Source organism: Stenella coeruleoalba, assembly GCF_951394435.1.
Source record: "Stenella coeruleoalba genome assembly, chromosome: 15".
NCBI lineage: Eukaryota > Metazoa > Chordata > Mammalia > Artiodactyla > Delphinidae > Stenella > Stenella coeruleoalba.
Genome location: NC_137161.1, coordinates 68,772,272 through 68,793,604, shown reverse-complemented (window position 1 = coordinate 68,793,604; position 21,333 = coordinate 68,772,272). Strand labels below are relative to the sequence as shown.

Sequence of the window (21,333 nt, the reverse complement as noted above, 5' to 3'; positions counted from 1 at the left end):
TGTACTGCATGTAGGGCAGGCAGTTTTAGTGCTTCTAATGCTTTCCCAAATTCATTCCTCTCATTCAGTTTAAGAATCTGGTAGATGGAAATCCTCAGAAATATTAACCTGCATAAGATGTTTGCATTTAGACTGTCCCTAGCGGGTTGCTCATATTGTAGTTCTCTACTACAGTAGTAATCAGAGTCATATGTAGTGTTTCTCAGTAATACATATGCTCAAGTCACGTCCCAGATGCAATGAACCAACCACCAGGCATTGTAAGCCCAGAAAGTTAAGTGTCACTCACTATAAGGGTATTGCTAATATGGAAAATCAGGTTCATCTTGCATCATTTTCTCTCAAAGCACAATTGTTAAGCAGCAAAAGGTGATAAGCTAGAAAGAGTAGCAAAAAAAAGGACTAGACAGAGACCAGAAATGTATACATAATTCACCAAATATAGATATACAGATATAGATAGATAGATAGATATAAAGTTCTGTGACTGTGACTTCTGCTCCCTGATTAAGAATCATTTGGCAGTTTTAAGCTGCCAGGTAAAGCTTTTCATCTTTCAGTGCCTATGAGGAGGATTTTTCTCATGAAATAAAGGATACTAACATGTCGCTCAGTCTTACTGGGTAAAAGCAAATCTACAGACCAGCACCTGCACTGTCAGCAACACCATTTGGCACTCTGGAGCACGTGCTTTATGTGCAATGTTGTCACTGAATCCTTGAAACAACCCTAGAGCACAGGCATCACCTTCACTTTACAGATGAGGAAATCGAGGCTCAAAGGTTGTAGAAAGTAAGGTAAGAAAGGCAAGATTCATCATTAGGTAAAAAAGCAAGGTGGCTCAAAACATGGCTGGAACTCTAGAGATACCCAGGTTCAAGTCTGGACTCTATGTAGTAGCTGTATGACCAAACCTGCAAAATGGGGATACAAACAGTACGTACGTACTTCTTTACCTGGTTGTTTAGTTAACCTACTGTCATATGCCAAGTATGTGGCTCAGTGCCGGCTTCAAATAAGTGCTCCATGAAGGGCAGTTTGGTGTAGTAATTAAGAGCAAAACTCTGAAGCCAGCCTGCTTGGGTTTAAAAGCCGCTCTGCCATTTACCAGCTATGTGACCACAGGTGAGATCCTCAATCTTTCTGTGCCTTAGTTTCTTCATCTGTAAAGTGGGAAGAGTAACAGTACCTATCTCATACAGTTGTGAGGATTAAATGATTAATAATTAAAAGTGCTTTGAACCATATCTGATCCAGGTTAGGTACTTAATAAATGAGGACCATTATTTTCATTAATTAATGTGTATCAGTGATTTTCATTATTTTTCAGTCCTATCTCTAAAGCACATGTCATTCCACCATGCCTCCCTCAAGAAGAACAAAATTAGAAATCATATACGAAATTGCTTACTTTAAATCTCCATTTAGATATCTCAAAAAGGATGCCAGCTCCTAGATTATACCCCTACAGGTGCCTCCTCCCAAAGGAAAACACAATCCTGCTTCTTTACTAGTTTTCCTCATCTCAGTAAGTTTCCTAAAACCTAACATTTATCCTTGATTCCCTCCTGTGCACAGCAAAACCAAAACATCACGAAGTCCCAAATCCATCCACTTTTCTCCAAATCTAAAACAATCAAGCCATCATCATCATCATCTCATGGACTATAGCAAAATGGGATGAAAAAAGATCCTAATTGTAATGGCCACAAAAACTATAAAGGAAGTTGGGGGGCTTCCCTGGTGGCGCAGTGGTTAAAAATCCGCCTGCCAATGCAGGGGACACAGGTTCAAGCCCTGGTCCCGGAAGATCCCACATGCCACGGAGCAACTAAGCCCGTGCGCCACAACTAGAGCTCACGTGCAGCAACTACTGAAGCCCGCGTGCTCTAGGGCTTGCGTGCCACAACTACTGAGCCTGCATGCTGCAACTACTGAAGCCCGTGCGCCTAGAGCCCGTGATCCTCAACAAGAGAGGCCACCACAATGAGAAATCCGCACACCACAACGAAGAGTAGCCCCGCTCGCCGCAACTAGAGAAAGCCCGCACGCAGTAATGAAGATCCAACACAGTCAAAAAATAAAAAACTATAAAGGAAGTTGGAATAAAGCTAACATAAATACTTTAAAAAGTCATATATGATTAAACTTTATTGCAGACCATAGCAGACAACTTGATTAAGTATAGAAACTTGTTCCTCAATAGGAATATATAACAATGTTCCTTTTAAGTTTAATTCAATTATAAAAAAATACTAACAAGAGTCTGTAATTTGATTAAAGTGATTTAAAAGTTCACGTAAAACAAATAAGAGGATTAAACAAACTCTTGTTATCATGTAACAGTTAAATAGCACTGTACTACCAGAGTACATAAGAACTTCAATTGAACAGAAAAAGTAATCCAGAAACAGCCCCAAGTATATTATCTAAGGTTATATGTCAACGGTTAGCATTTTAAATCAGCAAAAGGAATATTCAATACTTTATAAAGATTTTTTTAAATGGACAACCTAACAAAAACAATACCAAATGATTCAGTGTTAAGACGAAACCAAGAAGTTACTTGTGAATAAGAATTTTTTATACATAAAAGCAAAGAAAGAAACCATTAAAAAAACAGAGATTGGACTAAAGTTTTTTTTTTTTTTTTTTAATGCCCAAATACATCAAAAGCAAAAAGCCCCAGAGAACCGCAGAATACACTTGGCAAACCAATTCTATCACCTTTAATGTTAGTGAAACTTTCTCTCACAATCTGGTCATGACCTAGTTTGGAGGTGGTAATGTTCTAAATTTGCCTTTTGCCGTGTACTCCCATGCATTTTAGGAAAATAAGAGATGCCATCAGTAATTATTAGCTAAAATTCCATTTTTAATCTGGAACCTACTTGACACTTTCCCAAAAACCTAAATTAAAAGGCTATCTCAAAAGCTGCATTTACCAAGGCTGGATCACAAAGCCATTTTTGTTACAAAAAACACTGCAGCTTAGATAGAAAAATAAAAATCTAAGAGTAGGGGAGTGGGATAGGGAGTCAGGGTGGGGGTGGGGAGATTACTAGCCTGACTAAAATTATAAAAAGTGCAGGACTCCTCAACAATCATGACTAAAACATTTCAGAGTCAGAGACTACTTCAGAATTGGAAGAAGTCAAATAATATATTTCCCTTACGCATAAGGAAGCCAAAAGCCATCATTACAAATGATCTGGAAGACAAACATATAGAAACATCATTAAGTAGAAGATGATAATTACACTTTTCCAGGAAAGGGGACAGTTCAGTATTACTGAGTGTAATGCAAAATACAAATTTTAAACTAAGATTTGGAAGACTGAACTTAACTGAGAAACATCTGAAGTCCAAAATGTCATCAGCATCCTGCTGTCATACAAAATTGCCTTAGGAAGACTGAGGGCAGCTCTAGTACCATACCTCAAAAAGAATATTAAAAAAAAAAAAAAAAAAAAGGAATTCCCTGGCGGTCCAGTGGTTAGGACTCTGCGCTTTCACTGCTGAGGGCCCTGGTTCAATTCCTGGTTGGGGAACTAAGATCCCGCAAGCCATGAGGCATGGCCAAAGGAAAAAAAAAAAAAGGACATAGCAGTGCATTATGTAGCACCTATTCAGAAAGAAGATATGTGGGGTAGAGCAAAGACTGGTGATAATTCAAGGGACTTGCATAATTCATTCAGGAAGAATTTAGATCCAGGAAAATTCATACAATTTCCTAAATAAAAATGTATCATGTAACAAAATGGCTAAATATGTGCTTTCTGCCTTAAAGACTTCCAATCTCACCAAAAATAAAGACCTTCAGAAGTTAACAGTATTTAGGTTTTATAGTATTTCCAGGAAGTATGAACTGTTATCATTGGGAATATGAGAAAACCTTAGATGCACAATTTCAAACAGTACTTGAATGAGAAAGTTAAAAATGTTTCCTTAGGGACTTCCCTGGTGGCGCAGTGGTTAAGAATCCGCCTGCCAATGCAGGGTACATGGGTTTGAGCCCTGGTCTGGGAAGATCCCACATGCCGCAGAGCAACTAAACCTGTGCGCCACAACTACTGAGCCTGTGCTCTAGAGCCCGCGAGCCACACCTACTGAAGCCCACGTGCCTAGAGTCCGCACTCCACAACAAGAGAAGCCACCACAATGAGAAGCCCGCACACCACAGTAAAGAGTAGCCCCCGCTCACCGCAAGTAGAGAAAGCCTGTGTGCAGCAACGAAGACCCAACGCAGCCAAAAAAACTTAAAGAAAAGTATCCTTAGTTATTCTAGCTTCTAGTCCAAGGGCTGGCAAACGTTTTCTGTAAAGGTCCAATTAGCAAAGATTTTAGGTTTTGCCAGCCAGATGGCCTCTGTGGCAACTACTTACCATAGTAGCTGGAAAGCAGCCATAGATAACATGTAAATGAACGGGCATGGCAGGTTAAAGAAGACAAATGCAATACCACAACCAAATGCAGTGTATGGATCATGACTGGTTTCTGGGGTAGGGACTGTGGAGAGGCGACTATAGAAGACATTCATAGGGTTGTTGCTCTAGACCAGGTGGTGAGTGTCTGAACCAGGTCAATGGTGGCAGCAGTGCAGAGGAGAGAGGAAAGCTGAGAGATGTTCTGGAGTTAAGATCAGCAGGGCATGATAAACCAGTGGCCTGTAGACATGAAGAAGAAGGAGAGTTAAGCATGATTTTAAGAGTTCTAGATGGGTGACTGGATGAATGGGGTTGCCGACCTTTTGAGCAATGGGATCCAGAAGGAGAAACTGGCATGTGGCAAGATAATGAGTTCGATTCTGGACATGTTGAGTTTGAAGGGCCCAACATCAGCCGAAGAAATCCAGAAGACATGGAACCTAAAACTGGGGAGAGAGATGAAACAAAGCCTTGGGAGGGAGTAACATCTGAAAACTGGTCAAAGAAAAATGAAAGAATGAAAGAGCTTTAAAAAGAAGGAAGGGGTCAATGATAAAAAATGTAGATACAGGTTAAGATAAGAATGGAAAAGTCTATTTTGTAACCACAATTAAAAATAAAAAAAGTCTGGATTTGGCACACAGAAGATCAGTGCCCTTAGTAAGAGCTACTTTAGTCAAGTGAGCAGGAGCCAGACTCCAGAGGAATGAAGTGATGTATCAGAGATTCCAAGTCTAGAGTATTTCTGTAAGAACTCTAAAAGTAGAGAGAAATTCTACAATAGCCCCAAGAGAATGGGAGTTTAAAGGAATTTATTTTAAAGATTATAAAGACTTGAATATGTTTACAGACCAAGGGACAAGTTGAGAGCAAGAAGTGGAAGTTACAGGACAGCGAGGATGTGTACTACACCGAAAAGACAGTGACGAGCACAGCTGGATGGACAGTATTTTAATCTTTAAACATCTCTGGAAACTTTAAGTTTCTTCAAAAAATTGAAACGTAGGAAAATCTATAGTGTAATATAAAAAACACTCACACACCCCTCACCTTAAGGTATATACTACTAATATAATAGAAAACTCCTGTGTACCCCTCTCTTGTTTACATCTCCTTTCTTCTACAGTAGGTAACTGAGTGGTAACCACACAAAATGCTGTATTTGAGTTTACTCATAAGCAAAATATGTTGTCTTGCAAGCTTTATATTTTATATAAATGATATCACACTATAAACAAAGACTTTTTGGTACCATCTGCAAAAATGTGAACATGAACTACGTATCACAGGATATTGCTGAAAACATCCCTCTTCTGCTTAACGGTGACTGTGGTTGCATGGTTGTATAAAAGACTATCCTTATTCTTTTAAGAAATTACCTGTGGAAGTATTAAAGGTGAAGTGCAATGAACATTTGTGCACACGTTTGCATATGTATGTATATATAATGTACTAACAACGGATGGATCTGAATCTATTTGTTTAACTTTTCTGCATGTGTCATGTCAGTTGGATGATAAAAATGTGGGTTGGAACACTCTGCCCCCTAAGAACAATACTGCTGCCAGCCCTGTTAAGTGTAAGTCCCCCCAAATCCTTTATCACACAGCCTTCAGGCCCCCCAATTCAAGGGTTTTTTTGGGGGAGGAGCAAGGCCTGATACCTTAAGGCTCTAAGAAATCAACTGCAAAAGAGAGGTCCTTCAGTGATGACTGAAACCATCACTAAGTGTTTGAGGCACAGCCACAAACTGGCAGCTCAGCCTGCAGCATTGTGTGGTTTGACCAGCACAGGTTCTAAAAACTTAAAATGAGAATGTAAAGGTAGTCAGGCAGGGTACAAAATTAATACATTTACCACAGTTCCCATTACTTCTTTTCATCCTTTACTCCACTTACCTGCTAGCCTATGAAGGCATTTAGTTTGTGTGACCTCTAATTTAGAAAATACCTAATGTCATCTAGGTACTACCCCTCTTCCTTGACTGCAGTGAACAAACGAGAAATGCATTCTGTGAGGACAAGGGAAGTGTATCCAGAACTCCTCATCTTTACCATGCAAACTTTTAAGTAAATTTCTATGTATGTATTGCATGTATTAATTTAAATGTCAAATCTATTCCATTACCTATCTCTGTTCAGGAAACCAAAAAATCAAACACAAGTACAAAGAGACAAAACAGTTAAGATTATGTTCCCACATTTCTGAACTACATGTAATTCACAACATGCAATTTTGGGGTTTCAGGGCTATTGTTCATGCTGTTTGTACCGTCCAGTACGCTGCTCTTGATTGATTGCTAAGCTATTCTCTAATCTGCAAAATGAAAATTAAACGTTAATACAGTGTGTGGGTCATAAGCACCCCATAAGGGTTAGTCACTATATTATTAATATTATTGCTGTTATATTATTATTAGCCCTTCAGGAGCCAGGAGAGACCTAAGAAGTCCTCCCTAATTCACAGACACCCAATGCCCTATTATGTGACTAGTGTTTCTATTATCATTTCTAGTAGCACCTACAAAAATATTTTAAGGTAAATACGTGACTATGCTGTTAAAGGGGGAGTCATAAATGTTTAAAACAAGACAAAAGCACAAGTCTGGTTCTTCTGCAGAATGTTTTGCCTTCATCCTCTGTGTTCTCTAGCTGTGTGGGGATTTAATTTTAAACCTCAGGCAGATTGCTGTACCCTCCTTATTTCCATCGTAACCTCCACATTAATGCAGTCCACCTTTGTAAAGTTGTTTTAGAAACAGGTGGGATATTTTCCCTTCTCAGCCTTTTTTTGAAGACTTCTTCCTATGCCCACATCATAGGCTTTCTTTTCATCTGAATGTATGCCCATAACACTTTTGGGTTTCTTGACCCATACCAATTTTTGAGAAATAAGATTCTTATACTCCCATTGTTTCCATTTCAAAAACGGCTTTGCTCTTTCATTTCCCAAATTGAAAAAGCATATTCAACATATATTTTCTAAATTTACTATCCCACTTTCCTGTTTGTTAATTATCATACCACTATTACTTAGCTTGCAGTAGGTACTCAAGCATTTGTTGTATAAATAACCTCTCCTAGGTTTTAACCACAATGATGCTGATGACTCAGTACATCTGCTTTGCTTCCAACCTGACTTCCCAGAGGAACTTCAAACCAAATTATTAATTGCTTGGCATTAGATCTAACATATCTAAACCAGACTCTTCCTCCTGAAAAGTGCAGGTCCTTCAGTAAAAGTTTCAGGGAAGATAATTCATGCAGTGCCTAAATATTAGGCACTAAACTAGCTGCTTTAACATGTCACATAATACCATCCTCAAAGCAACCTTACAGATTGGGTACTACACTTTACAGATTAGCAACGACAGTCAGATAAGTTAAGTGATTTGGCCAAGCTTATGCAAGAAAGTGTGTAGGGGAGTAGAAGTAAGTATTAACTTGGGCTGATAATTTAAGTTTGCATCCTTTCCAATAATGCGCTTCTCTAATTACCTATGCTCGAAAAATCACATCTGTGCCCTCTTCCTCCTTACCTATCACTACCAATATGCTGCCAAAGCAAAGCACGGTTGTTATGAACATAGCTTTGGAGTCAGACAGATCTTGATGTGAGTGCAGGCTCTGCTACTCATTAGCTGTGAAATACCATATTACAACGTAGAGTAGTTCCTGGTATATATAAGAGAGCACAGAGGTAGAAAGTGAATATTCTACCTGAGATAGTTAGGAAAGGCTGCTCAAACGAGACTCGAACACATGTAACAATTAAGTAACCTGCCAAGGTCACACATGCTGGTATATGGTGGAACTAGGACTTCAAAACCAGGTCCATCTGGCTCTAGAGACTCTGTTCATTACCAGTCTGCTACTGTTTTCATGTGTGGGAACCTTGATTATCCTCAATTCTCTATATGACTTGTGGTAAAAGTGTCAAAATAGTTCAATGAGTGAATGGACAAACCAGTCGTCAGAACGTATCAAAACAAACTGGGCTTTGAGAAAACTGTAATCACACACTGGGTTTATCTTCTGCCTCACAATCATTACTGAGCTGAGAAAAGCCGTTCTGAGGCAATAACTGAAATGCATGTGCTCTGAACAGAATTTTCATGGGTGGTAGTCTCTTTACGGCACGTGGTAACTGATCTCAAGCCATTTTTGTCTTGGTGCCTCAGTTTCCTCCACTGAAAAGTGGAGATAAGAACAGCTTACACCTCTCAGGGTTGTTGAGGATTAAATGCAATAACGTGCACAGTTGCTTAGCACGTGACTTGGTGGGGGGGGTGCTCAATTTTAGCTATAGTCTTATAATCAATTTTAGCTATAAGCTGTATATTAAAATGGGTAAGATCTGGAGGGAGAGCTCTAGTTAACCTACAGGAAACATTTTCAGATTCCCCATTCATAACTTCTGTATAGAATTCTTATTTTTACAACACAGATACTGATGAATACAAATACATCACCAAACAGGCATGAGTTTATAAACTTGCTACACTGCTAATGACGACAGTTGGAGTCTCGTAAGAAATGCCTTCTCTCACCTGACTGGGTTTTGCTGATCTGCACCTCTCCGTTATTTTGTGGCTGTTGATTTGTTAAAGCACTGCTCTCTGACTGGCTGCTTAACACTTTAACAGCAGATCCCAGGTTTGCTGCTATGACAGGAAAATGCTGACCCCTCTTTAGAAGCTGCTTATGTTCCTGGTGGCGAAATCGAGGTGGAACTTCGCGCGGATACCGAGGCAAGGCCTGTGGTGGCTGCGGCTGCGGCGGCTGCTGTGGCTGTGGCGGCGGCTGCGGCGGCGGCTGCTGATTGTTGGCTGTGGCTCGCTTGGCATTATTATTAGTGCTGGTTGCTGTGGAAGTGCCGTTATTAGAGTTGGCAGGCTGAGGCTGGCTTACACTGGGCTTTATCTGTTCTGGCACTAATCCCAACAAAAGAAAAGGGGTGGAAAAGATTAGCCAGTAAAGTGCACCTCCATTGCAAGCCATCTAAGTAAAAAGGCACTAAGAAAAACAATCCTAAAGGAACAGAAGCTTTACGTGTGCAGGGATATCCTTCCTCATTCACGGGCTCCAGTTTTCTTGAGAAGGATCACTGCCAAGCATCAAATTTTACTTCTGCTAACTACCTATCTGATAAGGGAATGGACACCAGTCAGCATTCCCTGTCCTGGATGACAGTTCATGCTCACCATCTCCTTCCCATATTATCTCCAATTAGAGAACAAGCACTGTTTATACAACTCTGGAACTCACAATAACTAAAATAACAAAGGTGACAAATCAAGTTTTGGTAATCCCGAAAGAATCCTCAATTCCCCAGTAACTGTTCTTAATCTGCCTCATGTTTAATGTGTTTGGTCCCTATTTTTCATCTTTGAAAGACAACACAGAGTAAGGGTAGAAAATAATCCTGCTAGTTCCCTTACAAAACAGCAAAGTTAACACTGTTTTTTGTTATTAAAATGTAAAGCCTGAATCAAATAAGACCAATTCAGAACTGGGATGTATATACAAAGATCACAGACTGAAATCTATGAGACTAACCAAAATTGGAGAAATAACTTGGATACCCTGTCTTAAGCAAGTCTGAAAAACAGCTATCTGTCTACTGTATGAACAATCAGAGACTATAGTGAATTTCTGGACTCCTAAAGGAGATTAAATAAGTAAATAAACTGAGGGAAATGCTCTGAACCAGTGAAAACATACCCCATCTCTAAAACTACAGGGAGGCAGCGTGGTATATGAACTTTTGGTGCCAGATGGACCCAGGTTTCAATCCCAGCTCTGCCTTTAGTAAGCTTTGTGTCTTTGGACAAGTTGTAAAAACCCAAGCCTGTGGTCTCCTCTGTAAAAGAGGGATAACACCTATCGCTTGCAGAGCTATCCTAAGGTTAAATATATTCATGTTTACAGAGCACCAAACACAAGGCTATACACGCATACTCTGGTTTATTGTGCTTCGCTTTATTGCACTTAGAAGATATGGTGGTGGGTTGTTGTTTTTTTTTTTTTAAAATGGAAGGTCTGTGGCAACCCTGCATCGAGCAAGTCTATCGGCGCCATTTTTTCCAACACCACCTGCTCACTCTGTGTCTCTGTTTCACATTTTGGTAATTCTCGCCGTGTTTTAAACTTTTTCATTATTATTAGTTATGGTGATCTATGATCGGTGACCTTTGATGTTATCGCTGCAAAAAGATTATGACCCACAGAAGGCTCAGATAATGGTTAGCATTTTTTAGCAATAAAGTATTTTTAAATTAAGGTATGTACATTTTTTAAGACATAATACTATTAAACAATAGACTACAGGATAGTGCAAACATAACTTTTACATGAACTGGGAAACAAAAAAATTTGTGACTCGCTTTATTGTGACATTCACTTTATCATTTTGTGTGTGGCAGTTTTAAGTTATTAGTTTTTAAAATAAAAATATATATTCACTTTACTCCGGTGGCCTGGAACTGAACCCACAGTATCTCTGAGGTATGCCTATAGAGTGCCTATTTTTTAATGACTGGAATAATACCACTTTATACTTTTGTAGCAGTTTAATGTTTCTCTGAGATTTTGATGCATCTTCACAGATGCCACTGTCAGATAAATAAAGTGATTCGTCTCCATGTGATCAGTGAGGACACTCAGAGAAAACTGTTCGAGAGTTAAGAGCTCCAACCCCACCACTCACTAGCTATGCTATTTCTGTGTCTTTTTCCTTGTCTATATGGTATAGACAGTCTTGATCTAGTACCCAGAATAATGTAAACACTCAGTGAACAAAAGGTATTACTGTGGCCCAAATAAAAGAAATATTTATCAAATGCCTAAAATGTATATGATTCTGTAATAAAGTGCTGGTCACATGGGTTGTTTCCAATAGGCACCCGACTTCCTCTTACAAACCCTCAGATCTAGAGCCACCTTTCATTTAACAGTTTAGCCTCACTATTGTCTTCTTTCTCTGAAATGGTGGATTTAGTCTATATCACTAATACTGATACTTTTTATTCTTAATATATGATCTTGACCTCTTATTTTTTAAAATCTGATTTTGATTTTTCTAAAGTAATACAAAAAAATTGTATTTCAGGAGGAATTACATTGAAAAATCACAAACATTCCATCTATTGCTTGGAATTCCTTCCATTCTTGAAGGCAAACCGAAAAGCCTCGTATTAGCATTTGGGCCAAGTGCATTCTAGGTCTAATTACTTTATGTAGAAAATTCTGTCTCCTAGACAATTTTATGCTCCCAGAATGTAACAATAATGTATATTCCTCTGTCATGAGGAAAATAAGGAACTAGAATATTCTGAAGTACCTCTGAAACCAAAAGAAGATCAAGTATATGTAACTGAAATTATAAGGCACATAAAAACTCTAACTCAGCTTTTACATGCCTAGTATTGGGCTCAGTATGGTATTTGGCAATTGAATGTAACCTTAAAGTGGTGCAGTTACCCACTGCTAAAATACAAGTTTGTCCGCCACTTTATTACTAAAGGGAAAAGATTGTGACAACAATTTAATACCCAAACAAGATGTTATTTATGTGAGACAGCAACAGGAAAGTGTTGTTTAATACATTCAAGAAATTAGAAGATATCCTACATGAAAGCACTGTGAATAACCTACATGAAGACGTGTATAAGAACCCTAACACTACTTCAGAAGTGACTAGGAACTCAGAAGCAGTATTTACATCGGTCACCCAGCAACCCCACACCTACCTCAAAAATTCAAAGAACTCCTGTATTTCTTATCAATAAAGCGCCATGGGGAAAATAAGGCTGAAAGAGATACTAGTTTCTTGGGCCAGAAAACTTCACTGACACCAGTAAAAACATTAAGACACGTAACTACTGACTATAATACTAAACTAAATAATCTAAGGTAAAATCTCAGATGTAAACATGGGATGTAGTAGTAAAGAGTAAAGGAGAAGCTAACAGTGCACGTAGGTGTGCCAGGGTAAGGGTGGAGTTGCTGGGTAACAGATATAAATACTGAATAATTTTTGCTGCTGTATATGTGTAGTTAAAATTTAGGTTAATTATGTCAGTAAATATCTAAACCATTGGAAGGGGGAAAAATGACAAAACGATCCATTCAACAGACAGAAAATGCAATAAAGAGAATTACTTTTAAATTGTGGTTAACATGAAATACAAAATGAAATGTCAAGCATAAAACTCAAAATATCTGTAATCAATAAAAATGTGAGTGGGTTAAATTAACTAGTTAATAAAAGATCTTAAACAGGGTTAAGAAAAGAAAAAACAAACTTAAGGAATATACTTATCAAAAATCACTCCTGAAACAAAACAATACAGGAAAATTGGTGGAAAAAAGTACAGAGACAGATATACTAACAAGAAATGCTAACAAAACTTAGATGAAAGCAACATTAATATCAGACTTTTAAAATTCAAAGAGAAAGCATTATAAAGATTTTGCATACTGATAAAAGAAACAAACTAAAAAGAAATAAACAACTAAGAACCTTTATATACCAAATCTTAGTATCAAAACGTGTAAACCAAGTGGGGACAGAAAAGAAAAACTGAGAAAAAGCAAAACCATGTATCTTGAAATGAGGTAACACCTTTTTTGACAAGTACCTGAGAAACAGTCATGAAGTGCACACACAAACCATCCAGCACTAAAGAAAACATCAATAAATTACAAAAAGTAGGAATAATACAGATGGTATTTCTGGATTACAATGGCAACACACTAGAAACACAGGCAAATACAACTGCCTTATTTAAATAAATTTTGAGTTGAAGAGGAAATAAATACCAAAACTGTAGAATTATATTTAAAAAAATAGTGAAAACAATATACATAATAAATTTTAAGGTATCATAGACTTAATTATTTTCAACAAATGAGAATGAACGTGAAGCAACCAACTCAAGTTAAAAATCAAACTAAAGGAAGCAGTAAGAAGGAATCAGTAAAAATAAAAGTAGAAATCAATGACTTTAAAAGTGAACCAATAGCAAATAAAGATTTGAATAAATATATGACACAGATATAAAAAAGGAGTATAAACAAAATATGCTATAATTTTACATTTTAATCTCCGGAATATTTTACATTGTTGATTCAATAAAAGTTTTTTGGAATGCAAATAAGTGAACCAATAAATCCAAGGCATCGTTCTAAGAAAAAAGTAAACTACCAATTAACCTAATTTTTAAAAAAGAAAATGGAAAAAAAATAAGAGATGATTTTCTAAAATTAAGGTATTTCTTAAGGCTTAACTCATTAAATAATTGGAAAAACTGGAGGAGGGAATTATTTAACACTGATCCCAGAAGAGGCAGAAAAAAATAGATTAATTAGCATAGAAGTGGTGGAGAAATTTATGAAATCATCAATCAGGATCACATAGTTTGATCAATACTACCACGCATACTTCTTCATTTTTTTTTAACTAGCACACTTTTAAGAGATATTTATCTCTAAATTAAATGCTATTTAAATTGTTGTAGGGCACAGCATAATACCAACATTAACACTGTTACAAATAAATCAGACAAAATTTTCGTAATCCCAAACAATGGGGGAAATAAAAGAAGTAATATAAATAGTACTGGGGAAGAAAGGACATAACTTCAAATATAGAGATTCTGTAAAGACAAGAAAATACTATAATCTATACCAATAAAACAGAAAACCCAGCTAAACTGAGTGTTCTACAACATGGCTTGGCAAATCTTTCCTGTAAAGGGCCAGATAGTAAACATTTTAGGTTTTGCAGGCCATACAGTCTCTGTTGCAACTACTCAACTTGCTGCTGTAGCACAAAAAAACAGCCACAGACAGCACGTAAATGAATGGATATGATTGTGTTCCAACAAAACTTCACATAAAAAAAACAGGCAGCGGGCCAGATCTGGCCTGCAGGCTGTAGTTTTCCAGCCTCTGCTCTGTAAAATATAATTTACCAAAATGAGCTCACAGAGGAGTAGAAGATCCTATGGAATAATAACAGCTGAGGACACTGAAAGATCCTGCAAGATTTACCTCCCTAAAAAGCACCTGGCTCAGATGACTTCACAGGGAGTATGTAAATAAAGTCCTCAAGAAGCATATATAATATCAATCTTACAGAAACTGTTCCAGAACAAAGAAGTAAAGGTTCAAAAGACTGGCTGGATTCAAATTTTGGCTCTGCAACTTACTAGCTACATGACCATGGGCAAAGTACTTATCCCCTCTGTACCTGTTTCTTCATCTGTAAAACAGAGTCAAGTATTAATACCTACACCCATCGGGTTTTTGTGAGGTTTTAACAAGATAATAGATGTAAAGAATTAAAAACAGTACCTGGCACATGGTTAGTACTCAATGAATGTTAGTGATTACTATTACCATCTGGGTAAAAAAAAGAGAGGAGGAATTAGGATGAACCCCAGGTTTCTGGCCTGGAATCCGAGTAGACAGTAGTACCATTTACTAAGATACGAAATAGAAGACAAAAATTAAATTTGGGAAGTATGTGAGAATGAGTTTAGTTTTTTGTTGTTGTTGTTGAATTGTTAGGTTTGTTATTACTATAGGACAGCCACTCTCAAACTTTTTGGTCTCAAGACCCCTTTACACTTAAAAAAATTACTGAGAACACCAAAAATTTTTTGTTTATGTGGGTTACATCTATAGATATTTACCATACTAGGAATTTAAACAAAGAAAATTTTAAAATATTTATTGACTCATTAAGAAAGTCCTTTATATATTAAAAATAAATGTTTTTTGAAAAAAAATTTCCAAAACAAAAAAAGAAAAGTATGCATTGTTTTACATTTTTGCAAATCCCTTTAACATCTGGCTTAACAGAAGGCAGGTGGATTCTCACATCTACTTCTGCATCCAATTTGTTGTGACTTGCACATTATGTACCCTCTAGAAAACTCCACTATATACTCATGAGAGAATAAGTGGCTAGACAAAGCCTTTCTACTATTATTATGAAAACAGTTTTAACCTTGTGGATCTCATGAAAGCTTCAGGAAGCCTCTCAGGTGCCCTTGGGTAAACTATGAAAACCACTGCTGCAAGAATGCTACTGAATATATGGTTCTAGAATTCAGTAAAAGTTTGAACTAAAAATATGGATTTATGATTCAGCATACAGGTAGAAAAAGAAGTTATGAAGTTGTAAAATAAGAAATGGCAAGACCTAAAGAATAGGTTTAAATAGGAGACAGAAGAAGAGAAGTTATGGCAAGAATAAATTACAACTGCCAGAGAAGTAGGAGCGCTGTTGTTTATTTTAGTAAACAGCCTCACTATCTATCTAATTACTAAAGCAGGGACATCTTTCTCAAATTCTCCCTATCCCTTTAGGTCCAGTCAGTCTAAAGGTCCAATAGATGAATTATCTCCTTGATACAATCCAAATGCATCCTTGTATCTCCAATGTCACTGCTGCGATTTAGGCCCTTATCAATTTCATCCTGCAAAAACCTAATTGGTCTTCTTGGCTTAAGTGCTGATCTCATCCCACACCCTTTTCACTCTCCCCAAATCTATCATCTCTCTGCCCCACATTATCTATATTATTAAAGTGCTCTCAGAATTAATGCAAAGTCCTTAGCACAGCCCCTATCTACCACTTTTCCAGATTCATATCCTGCTACCTCCACACACATCTCCTCTTCTGCATCAAATACCTCCAATTCTCTGAAAGGCATCATGCTCTTTCATGACATTCCTTTCTTGAAAATCTTTCTGTCTACCACCTTTCCTAGGAAACAACTAATCACCCCCCACTACCCCTCTATTCAGCTAATCTTAGAAGTATTTTATGACAACATCCCCTCCCCACTCCCATAAAACTCTTAGGCATTCCTTACACCAGAAGTCCCCAACCTTTTTGGCACCAGGGACCAGTTTTGTGGAAGACAATTTTCCACAGACGGGGGTGGGGCGGTGTGGTTCAGGCAGTAACGCGAGCGATGGGGAGCCGCACATGAAGCTCCCCTCCCTGGCCTGCCACTCACCTCCTGCTTGCGGCCTGGTTCCTAACAGGCCCGGGGGTTGGGGACCCCTGCCTTACACTACATGTGCTCTGTAAGTGCAGGTTTCTTACTTCTTCTTCCTTTTTCCACGTGGTGGTCCCAGCACCAAGAACAGCAAATGGCATGTTCAAAAATCCTAGAGAAATCAGAAATATACCTTTTCCTGGGTCTTAGCTCTGCTTCTTCAAGGAACTCTTACCTTCCTACCCAAAATTTCCCATCTTAAATTACCAACACAAAGAGGAACATAGCTGATTTGTCCTTCTACAATCCTCTAGGTTTAGCTGACTGAGTAAATTCTTCCACCGAGCTTCATTAATGAATTTCTGGATGAAACCACCCTATTAACCAATTCTGCTCTTCAGCAAAACACCTTAGGCAAGGTACATCTGTTCTAATGTACAGATCTTCTTTAAGAGCTAGAGGATACCCATACAATATTCACAATATGGTATTCCCAAGATCTTGGTTAATCTGTCGATCAAATTTTGTCCAAATATGTGAGATGCAGAAAAGTGGGATGATGAAAGATTTATTTTTCAGGCAGAGGCACGTGCTTTAAAAAAAAAAAAGTCATCTACTGTATAGCACAGGGAACTCTACTCAATATTCTGTAATAACCTATATGGGAAAAGAATCTGAAAAAGAATGGATATATGTATATGTATAACTGAATCACTTTGCTGTACACCTGAAACTAACACAACACTGTAAATCAACTATACTCCAATATAAAATAAAAATCAAATTAAAAAAGGAAAAAAAAGTCAGATTGCCCTCAAGTCTCTCTTTCATAACTAACAATTCTAGAAGTGATCCCTAAATTTATTTAATTAAAAGTGCTATGGGGCATGTGTTTAAAACAAAAACAGGTTCTTCAAGCCTCACAGATTTACTAAATCAGAATCTGTATTTTTAAAAGCACATATCACGTGGTTCTCATTTCTGAGTAAATTCTGAAAACTAGATACTGTAGCAGCATCTACAGAGCTTCTGACTTCCATTTGTGAGTCCAAAACAAAACATAATACCTAACAATTTCAACTAGAAGTTAGTGACAGGAACAACAAAAAAAGTCCCAAACACACTGGGGGAAAAAAAAGTTTGCAAAAGTTATATAATAAAGGAATTTTTAAATTTAATTTTTGATTAATTTGATTTTTTAATTAGAAAAAATGGTCCCAAATATATATAAAAATGAAGTTCAGATAAATTAAACAGTTAGACTATACAATGCTAAAATTTTTTAAAGCTTTCAGAAAGCACAGGCAAAATTTTTTCTAAAATCTGAATAAACGGTAGGTTTTCTCAGCATAAAAATGAGTCAAGAAATCAAAGAGTAAAAATTGTTAAGTTTGAGCAAATAAAATTATGCAGTGTATTTTATTTTTTCAAAGGTGTCTGTGTGTATATATTTATTCCAAATTAAAAGGCAAACTGGAAAATATTTGTCCTTTGGAACAAGTTAAAGGGATCCATTCCCTACCCCCCTCCCACTGCCCACCCCAATTTTCCCTAACCAAAGGGGAAAAGGTACTGTTTTGGTTTAAGGCGCTAAACCTAACAGAGGAAAGCATTCAACAGAGTCACTAGAGTTTAGGACCGGAGTCTTAAACTAAGAATATAAATGTTATTTAATTTTGCTTTCCTTCTTCTAAACATATATTTGCATCTTCTGCATATGTACCCCCTATGGGGTCTGATATTTAGATATTTCTACCTGGTATCTCATCCTCAGAACAACCTCAAACATATAATACAGTCCATAATCTTAAAAATTTTTGCATCAAACACATTAAATGGAATGTTAATGAGCTTCTTATACAGAGAGCTCATGTAAATAGATAACAAAAACTCTAGGCCCAAGAGGAAAATGGGTAGAGAATAATGGGCAATTCATAAGAGCAAAAAAGTACAATTAAACATATGATACTCCATTTTATCAATAAACAAATTGATTTATATTTAAAGCAATAAAATACCAATTTTGGCCTGACAGATTTATAAAGATAATATATCCCATTCTTATGTTTCAAGACATATTCCTTGCACTGTGGCAGAGACACTGCACTGTGATTCACCCATGCTGGGTTGGGTTCTACTTTAATGAGAGGAAAAAGCCAGTCATCGTCTGGGTGAGGAGGAACTCTGAAATGACTGGGGAAACTGCTAATATGATGTTTCAATGGACTAAAAGGTTGCTAGGATACTGCAAAACCACAGTTGTGGGAGTTACAATTTACCAAGTATCAGTTGGATGCCACACAATTTATCTAATATCTCTTTATCCTCACCATGATTCTATGCATTTGAATTATTACTTCCATTTTACCAATAAGAAAACTAAGGGCAGAAGAAGGCTGCCCATGACTAAACATCTAGTAAATGGCGAAGCTAAAATTTAAAACCAAATCTGACCCCCAAACTAATGTTCCTCCTAGTATACATTTTCATCTTACTTATAAGAGCAAAATCAAACTCTCCAAAAATAAAGGAATGACTAATTCTGGCTTAATGACTTTGAAAGCTACAAATCAAAATTCTAACCAGCGTTTATAAGTTATCTATCACATACTCAGATTTAACTACCCTCCAGTGACTTATGTTCTATATTATATATCATTTCATTCCCACATTAAGTAACCTGGATTATCTCCTTTTAACAGAGTCAAACCGAAGTTTAGAGGTTACAGTACTTGCGCAAGGTCACAGAGATAAGAACTACAAAGGCAGTATTCAAATCCAAGTTTATCTGACTCAGAAGACTGGACTTTTAACCACTATGCCTGGTTTACACAAAAATTCCAGGATTATCTTATTAGATGAATCAATGCTTTTCGCTTCTGGCAAAATGCTGCCTTTAAGTAACATTTTATCAGGCGTACTTTCACTAAGGCTACTGGCACTGAGAGAGAGAGCTCTTAGTAAGCATTCTGAAGCACAGCTACTATTCTAATTAGAACTACAAGTATATAAAAGTGAAAAAGATGATATATCATGTGTTTTTTCCTAGTCTGGAGCTTTCTTTTACCTGGTTATAACTGATAAAGCTATTCTTGCGAATCCATCCCGACTTCTACTCCAAAATTTAAACCAGAAGACTCCTGATTTGTTTTCTTTGAAATTGAAGACCTAATTGTTGCCCAAGCAGAGTATCTCAGGGCTCAGGACACAACCATACGATGCCTCCAACAACTATAGGCTCATTAGTCTCTGAATCTAGTTTTTGACAATAGTTTACTTTGTTAACTGCAGTAATCTCTGCTTTTCTCATATCTATTTCCTGTCTCCTTTGTCCTGCTCCAGTCTCAGACATCTGAATTCACCAAAATCTTTAATTTCTACTTATTTTAATAATTTATTAGTATTTATAAGCAAAACACATCTACATTTGGTAGAAATAAAATGGTTCTTACCTAAAACAAAAAGAGGTCCTTAGCATTCTTCATAACCTCCTGAGTACATAAATCTAGATTTACATGTATAAATCTATATAAATCATTTTTCTTTCTCAGTAGGTGAAAAGGAAAAATGGTGACTCTGATATACCTAAAAACAGTACTTTTTATTGACTCCCATGGAAGTAGAAGCCCATTTCCCCCCTTCCCGTTAGTGCATAGTTAGAAATCTTTGTTACACAGCTCAAAGACATCTTCATAGAAACACATTCACCATTAGTAAATTCTTAATCAGTAACAACCTCCTCTTCTTCAAAGAGGTCAGTACCCATTTGCCTTCAAAATCTCTCATAAAGCCAAAGTACTATCATGGCACATTTGGAATCAGAACCTGGTCTTCCAAATATTACCTAATACCTGCCTGTGGTACAAAAGTCATGTTTCTACCATGCATACTGTGGAGAAAAACACTGAACTGAACCCCGGTTCTAACAGCAGACCTTTCCAACCTGTGTGCCAGGAATCGGTTAGAGGGATGCTGAGGGGAGCAGCACTTCAGAGTCCAGGTGACCAGACTCTCTAGATCGTCATCCTCAGCTGAGAGCAGCCTCTTCTGTTTACAATAGCCCCACAAATGTCACTTTCTACATGTGCCATTATGTGAATAAGGTCAGGCAATGTGCTTCAAGTCACAATCTATTTGCGCCTCAATTTTCTCCTGTATGCAGTACAGTGATCCTTTGTCAGGCCACCAAAGTTCCTGAATTTCATTATTGTAGGAGGCTTTGTGATTGAGAAACTTATGATCTCATGGAGAAAACAGAGTGCTGAGCTGAGATCACAGGTAAAAACATTTAAAACAAAGATGAGAATGGAAACACATTGGGGACAAGGACTTGGAGTTTTGTTCATGCACAGCAGTGACCACAACAGTGCATGAAACAGGGTGGGCACACAATAAATATTTCATGAATGTTAAATGGTTCCTGAAAAGTCAACCACTTCACACATCACAAAATTGTCGAAACCTCTCTGATTCAAAAAATGTTGCTGGTAATACAATTTTTTATTTATTTCTTTGTGCTCAGTCAACAGGGAAATACTATAAAATCTGTTAGAAGATCTTTCTGTAATATTTTTAAAAGATGCATTGTTTTAGTTCATTCATTGCATGTTATTAAACCATGGGCAATGGTGTAGCTCTCCTGTTCTGTCTTCCATGTAACTAACAACAGGGATATTTTCAAAGAAAAAGAAGCAGTAGAGCCCAGTAGGGTTAGTAGTCCAACCCTTACTCAGACACCAATCAGCTGCATAACCAATAGGAAAGTTACTTAACCTTTCTTAATCTTGATTTTACCTGTAAATGGTGATAATACTATCCACTCTCATAGGGCTGTTGAAACGATTAAATGCAGGCTTATATTGTGCTAGTACACACTGATGAAGCCCTATT

General features: G+C 37.3%; 1 protein-coding gene across 10 annotated transcripts in view; it reads right to left on the bottom strand.

The window, feature by feature from the left end:
* TNRC6A (trinucleotide repeat containing adaptor 6A) overlaps positions 1 to 21,333 on the bottom strand; it is a 202,108-nt gene that overhangs the window by 41,628 nt on the left and 139,147 nt on the right. For 9 of the 10 annotated variants that reach the window (XR_013831598.1, XM_079945071.1, XM_079945069.1 and 6 more), the window contains one exon: positions 8,977 to 9,360. The exons of the other annotated variant lie outside the window; for it this stretch is intronic. Coding sequence is in view for 8 of the 9 variants with exons in the window: in XM_079945071.1 (XP_079801197.1) it covers positions 8,977 to 9,360 (384 nt within the window). In the remaining variant the exon portion in view is untranslated. The remainder of the gene's footprint in view (positions 1 to 8,976; positions 9,361 to 21,333) is intronic. 10 annotated transcript variants of the gene reach the window in all.